Source organism: Chenopodium quinoa, unplaced genomic scaffold (assembly GCF_001683475.1).
Source record: "Chenopodium quinoa cultivar QQ74 unplaced genomic scaffold, ASM168347v1, whole genome shotgun sequence".
NCBI classification, from domain to species: domain Eukaryota; kingdom Viridiplantae; phylum Streptophyta; class Magnoliopsida; order Caryophyllales; family Amaranthaceae; genus Chenopodium; species Chenopodium quinoa.
In genome coordinates, this window is record NW_018742329.1 from 6889466 (window position 1) to 6896661 (window position 7196).

General features: G+C 35.9%; 1 protein-coding gene across 1 annotated transcript; it reads left to right on the forward strand.

Annotated features, from left to right (window-relative positions):
* Positions 1-5366: 5366 nt before the first annotated feature.
* On the forward strand, positions 5367-6245 carry LOC110692160. Its single transcript, XM_021869163.1, has one exon. The coding sequence runs from the start codon at positions 5367-5369 to the stop codon at positions 6243-6245; it is 879 nt and encodes a 292-aa protein (XP_021724855.1).
* The last annotated feature ends 951 nt before the right edge of the window (positions 6246-7196 follow it).

A 7196-nucleotide genomic window follows, 5' to 3' on the forward strand; every position in this document is an offset into this window, starting at 1 on the left:
GTGATTGTAATAGGTTGTAACTAGGCGTGTTGCCTTATTATAGTGAAGTGTTTGATTTTGAAATCCCTTGAATAATGGTCGAGGTTTTACTTCCAGTTGGGCCTTGGACCCTATAAGGTTTCCTTGTAAAATTCTGTGTGCATTGCAAGTTCTTTTAACATTATGTTTTATTATTTCGCAAAAGTGGATTATAGAAAACTCACTACAATTCACCCTCCCCTCTTGTAGAATTTCGTCTCAACAAACAATATGTTTGGAAAGCTATGAGTATTCCTAGTTTGAGTGACCTAATTTTATAATAATTTTAATTTTCCATAATGCATTTGAGAAAAGATAGCAAACCCTACTTACTTCATATTTTAACAAATTTAAATCAAATACATAAAACTCTGTGTTAGTAAAAATATTTTAATAAAAAAATCAAAGGGAGTATTTAATAATGTGAACTAAACATAGCCTTATTAAAACTTGATAACACGATATTATACACGATTTATATGTGATATTTGGTCATGTTTTATTGTGTTTTCTTCATTCTCCTAATCTTTTTGAGCTATTATTCTTTCTATTTCGATACTACTCTTCTCGGTTTGTTTGTTTTTGTTTCTATAGGAATAGGGCTCGATTTGCATGGAATTCATTTTGGTCGCGATATTTCTTTATATGGAGCGTTTCTAGCACCAATGGAGCGTTTCGGCAGCCTACTCCACAGCTTGGTTGTGGCGTGCAACCTTATGGCAGCAACCTGGTTGTGGGCGTCCATTATTGGAGCAAAGGAGAGGCGAAGATAACCCACTCCACAGCCTGGTTGTGGCGATTTTCTTCGTGCCACAACCTACCTGTGGCAGCTCGTTTCGGTGGCGTTTGAGAGTCCTATTTAGTTAAAAATATCTACTTTTATGCTAGGATATAAATAGGTTTTAGATAATCTTTTATTTATCACTTTTTCAGATATTATTTTAGACTTCTTTTTGGGTATGACGTTCTTCCATATTATTTTCTAGGGTTTTGCTTTCAAGATTCAAGATTTCATAATTAATTCCAAGTATTGATTTCTTCTCTCAATTCTCTATTTTATTATTGTTAATTATGTTTTCTTTATTGATTATTATTCTTGATTTCATTAATATGTGTGAGTAGTTTCCTTATTCCAAGATCTAGTAGAACCCGAATATGATTAATGCTTGATTTAATTCTTTAAATTCTCTAATGATAATTCCAATTGATATGCTTAATTGATTGTGCTCATGCCAATACTTATTAGGGATAATTGGTATTGTTATTAATCCATTGTTTTAATCACAACGGGAGTTGGGTTTTGACGGGTTTGAATAAATCAATTAAGGGTTTGAAGTTCATCACGGGAGTAGTTGAATGGATGATTAGGAAGTTAGAGTAATGTGCTCAAAGTCTTTAATTTACATGATTCCACGGAAGTAGGCTTGATTGTGATTAGGGAAGCCATTGATAACTCGGGAGAGACCATTGGTAATATTCAGGGATTACTTTTCCTCTTTAATCAATTGAATTATATGTTAGGGGTAGAACTATTATTGCATTAATTTTATTCGTGGTAATGCTTGATCTTGGATGTTTTTAGTATTTGATTATCATTTTTTTTAGTTTAATCGCCGCTCTTGATATTTAGTTATTAATTCTCAATTATTTGATTTGGTTACTTGCTTAATATTTACTTGAGTCTATTTAATTAGTTGAACCATAGTCTCTTGGGATCCGACCCTTGCTTGCTCGTCTACATAGTAGTGGTCTAGTTAGGTTTATTTTTGTTAGGTACGCGACACGCCTATCAAATTTTGGCGTCGTTGCCGGGGACTAACGGTTTCATTCTAGTTATTTGTGATTCGTTTTTACTAAGCATATGTTTTGTTGCTTCGGCTATTGTTCCTTGTGTCTTTGATCTCTCGTTTTAGTTTCTTTGTTGCATGCAAACTCGAAGTTCAGGTTCAGATGATTTAACACCTTTTGATTCGGAGATCGAAGCTACTGCAAGAAGACGAAGAAGCAGAAGAAGGAAAAATCAAATTACAAGAAACATGGTCGACCTAGGAACAAAATCTCTTTTGGAGTATGGTATTCCAGATATAACAACCGGATTCTTCTCCAGTGTTGTTAGACCACCTGTCACTGCTCAGAGTTTCGAGTTGAAGCCCCAATTCATACAGTTCATCTCCAATGATTCTTTTGCGGGCTCACCGAATGATTGTCCTGTGACTCATATTGATAGTTTCTTAGAGAAGTGTGACACCATGAAGCTCAATGGTGTCACTGATGATGCTATTAGAATACGACTTTTCCCTTTTTCACTACAGGATAGAGCCAGGGAGTGGTTAAGAGATGAAGGTATTGGTTCTTTTGATACGTGGGACAAGCTTGCCAAGGCCTTTCTAGTCAAATTCTTGGGGCAATAGAAAACCGCAAAATTAAGGAACGAGCTCTCTACTTTCCATGAATCCAATGACGAATCCCTGTATGAGGCATGGAGAAGATTTAAGAGATTGCAGAGACAATGCCCTCATCATGGCATTCCAGAGTGGATGTTGATCCAAACGTTCTATAATGGTTTGACCCATGAGTTTCGCATATACATTGACGCTGCGTCCGGAGGTTCTATCATGACGAAGAACCCAACCGATGCGAAGGATTTGATTGAGAAGATGGCGGCTAATGATAATTACCATTCAAGAGGATGAAATGCTATCAACATAGGTAATAAACATGATGTTGATGCACTAACCATGTTGACTAGTTCTGTGCAGGCACTAACTCATAAAGTCAATCAACTCCAAGCTGAGTCCCCTCGACCCCCGATGGAAACTTGTCAGATGTGTGGATTGCAAGGTGTAGACACCCATTTGTGTCTCCCCAAAACCAAACCCGGTGATGAGTACCTTTCACGTCGAATCATAATCGAATGAAGTGAAAGTGTTGAAAGTTTAGTGTTGCGGATAGTTTTAATTTCTTTTCTCTTCTCTCTGTTTTTAAAAACTTATTTTAAGAAAACAGACAACCCAGTTTGGTTGGTCCATGATATGGGTCCAATAGTAGTGTAGTTGGTTGGGGCTTGACAAGAGATTTCCAACGATATATTATAAGCCCAATTCCGATGAATATTGAGGAAGTTATGGCCAATTTACTAAACTGGGCCCGGTTTGAGCCTTATATGCGGCCCAATGATCTAGGGGAGAGCCTAATATAGATTTATCATTCCTAATGCAATTAGGAATGGTTTTAGTCTTCTAGATTCTTCTAGAAGGTTCCTTTCATTCCTAATTCAATTAGCATTGATAAATTGACTTTTGTTGACTTTTCAGAGTTTTAATTAAAGTCAAAGAACATTTTTTGAGGAAAGATACGATTTTATCCTCATGTACGGAAATTTTATCTGATTTTAAGAAAACGCGTGATTTTCGGAATCAGCGCCAAACGCCAGCTGTAGCGCCTGGCGCCAATTGCCAGCGTTGGCGTTGGTTCAGTTTTGTTTGCGCCAAGACTCTGTTTTAATATTTTTTCCTTTTGGTTGATTTTCTCTATAAATAACGTACTAAAAACTCCGTTTTGAATAACCAGTTTTAACCAATTTTCATCTAAAACCAGTTTTAATCTACATTCATCAACATTCACCAATTCTATTTCTCTCTCTCTCTTTTTCTAAACTAGCTTCTCTCAAATATAAAAATTCCGCATTCATTAGATCTAGAAACACCTAGCCATATTCGAAGTTGCCTTCGCCCTAGACATGAAAGGTTTAATTTCTGAGGGTTTGGTCCCAAATCTCTCTTTCAATTATTTAATTTAATTCTTCCATTATTATTTTCCTTGAAGTTACTAACGTGTGTATTTTGTTATTAGAAAGAGGTACGAGGCATCAAAGTAAGTACTTTAATGGTTTTTATTGATGTTATGATGTAGAAATCATGCTTAGATTGTTATTATGATATTCCTAGTATCATGTCTAGGGTAATTTTAATATCAAGTATGATTAAAAGTATGATGCCTTATATTCTCTTCCTAATATTTATTGATGTTAGTATCATGTTAGGGTTAAAGATTTGATTTTTATTGTTTAGTGACATGCTAGGGTTTGTTATTAATCTTGTTAGTATCATGTCTAGGAACTTGCTATGCTTTAACATGATTATTATTATGATTAATATGATGATTATTATGATGATTATTGTTTTGATTATTATCATGATTATTATAATTAATTATTATGATTATTATGTTGCTTGATATATATTTTTATTGCTTGATCACGCCTTTTATGCATGCTTAAAGGGAATTTGTACTTGTAATCACACTTAATAAGATAATTAATAATCTTGTTTAGGGTTAATTTGATTATAATTCAAGTGATCGTCAATAATAGATTTATTTGTGCATTAAATTCAACCAACATAGATAAACAGGTTTAGGGTTAATCCTAATGATTGCATGTTAGTCAGAAAGCGCACATGAATATGATCAGAATAAAGTAGAGGCCTATTATTAGGGCAGGTTCAATCTCTTTTAGGTTGGATTTGTACCTTCATCCCCGAACCCTTATTTGGTTCAAGACCTTATGGAGTTGACGATCTCTTAGACCGTTAAGGGGTGTAACCTTCACCCTGTGAACGGTTTACAAGTTCCTAAAACTTGTTGGCGACTCTTTTGCTCTATCTTCTTCCCTTTTGGCCGCCACCATACTTTAGTGTATGATCACAGTGGGGTTCAAGCTAAGGGGTTAACGCTTGAAATTATTCCCTACACAAGGCCATACTGCGCGGGAGTGTCAACCCAATTATGATGGAATGACGATTGAGCAAGCTAATGCTTTTTATACCACGACCTCCACAAGGCCATTTGATGAAGGGTACAGAAATCATCAAGGTTTCTCATATATGAACAATCAGGCTCAAGTGAATCCTCCACCACCACCCGTTTTTCAAGCACGGGCACCTATCAGTCATCAATCCATGCGCCAACCACTACCTCAATCTTCAAATCTTGAATCCATTATGGAGACTTTTGCTACCTCCCAACGTCAACAACAAGAGCTTATATCAAAGCAATTTGAGTTACAAGCAAAGCAAAATGAATATTTTGAAAACTCGATTCAATTGCTTGTTGCTCAAAATAAGAGGATAGAAACTCATCTTTCTCAACTTTCACAGCAAGTGAGTCATCTTACAACTCTTCAAGATCAAGCAAAAGTCCAGATGAAACAATGCAATGCAATTTTCGTGAAGAGTGGTGAATTTTTTACGGGAGGATAAGAAGAGAAAGTGTGCAATGTGGAGTCAAGAACAGAGAAGCATGAGAGAGAAGGTCCCAAATATGTTGCTCCACAAGCATATGAGGAGCTGATGCCTTTCCCGCAAAGGTTATCAAAAGTCGTGCTCGATAAGCATTTTGGGAAGTATTCTGAGACTCTTAAGAAGGTATATGATACCATTCCTTTTTCCGATGTTGTAATTCAAATGCCTCAATTTGCAAATTTTGTGAAAGGAATTCTAGATCATAATGATAAGAAATTAGAATGTTTGGTAGTAAAGGAGAAATGTCGTGATCTTTTACATGATAGCTTACCACCTAAATTGCATGATCTTGGTAGTTTTACTATCCCTTGTATGATAAACGAAACATATTTTGATAGGGTCTTATGTGATCTGGGTGCTAGTGTTAACGTAATGCCTTCTTCAGTATATGACAAATTAGGTTTGAAAAACCTTAAACCCTCTCCTATATCTCTTCATATGGTTGATAGAACTGTTAGACTCCCTAAGGGTGTAGTTGAAGATGTATTAGTTGGGATTGGTGAACTTGTTTTTCCTGTTGACTTTGTTGTAGTGGATATGAAAGAAGACCATAAGATCCCACTTATCTTTGGTCGCCCTTTTCTTGCTACAAGTCAAGCTTTAATAGATGTTCCTCAAGGACAAGTGACCATTAGAGCTCAGGATAAGCAAGTTGTGTTTAAGCTTTTCAATGACCATAATTTCACTTTTGATGGTGGTACTTGTTTGAGAATTAATGCTACTAACCCTTTGGTTGATAAGTGTGTTTCTAATAGATATCTTGTGAGCAAAAATGACTATATTCCACCGCATGATGGGTTTAGCTACATCAAAATGAGTTCGGATACAAATTATATCAACTCTAGTTTGAAGGAGTCATATACATGTGAACACAATTACAGACAAGACCGTAGAGAATCCTCTCTACATGGTGGTGATCCAGGTTGAGCTACAAAAGGAGGTCGAGCTTATGACCTTAAAAACAAGTGCTTTTTGGGAGGCAGCCCAACTTTCTAGATCTTAATTTAGCTTTTTTTTAGTTAGTTTTTTTAATTCTTCTCTCAAAAAAAAAAAAAAAAAAAATCGTGCCGCTACTATTCCATTGCTTCTTGTAGGAGACTCGTTGGAATAACTAAGGCGGCTTGGTTTGAGGAATTGTTACACTTTGGAACTTCATGGCTAAAAATTTTAAATTGAGGATTTGGCACGAATTCGATTCGATGCATTATATTAATTACTCGAGCCCTCCTCGTCTACCTCTTTCATAATGCTTTGTGAGTACTTTTTCCCCTATTTTATTTATTCATGACATATTGTTTCACTGTGGACATTGCAAATTTTAAGTGTGGGGGAGGGTTTTATTATCCCAATGAATGATAAATCATGCTTCTCTGTGCCCCATACTTAAAAAAATTGTTTTGATCATTAGTATATGATGATGAGTATTGTGGATAAGTTGCCATGATTTGATATTTGATTGCTTTGATGCTTAACATGCGTCAATTTTGTCCAACTGCTTGTGAATATAGTGCTTGACTAGTTTATTTGGTGAGGAATGTGTGTTAGTTCCTGGTATGTCAATGAATTTGAGTATTGGTTTGCAACTATGAGTAGTGTTTCATGACTCACTATTATGCACATTGAGGAGGACGAAGGTGTTGTTCTCTTAGGTAGCCTTCAGATGAATTTAGGTACAATTTTTCCCTTCTTGCTACCCATGTTGTTGCCTTGACTTTTTATTGATTATTTAGCCACATTACAAGCCTATTTGAGCCCCATTGGTTACTAGTCCCAAGCATGGCTTGGGGGAGCTATTAGTTGGTGATGTGAGGGAGTTGTGGTGTGCATATTATTTGCACAATGTGGGAATAATTTCAAGATTTAATCCCACTAGCTTGA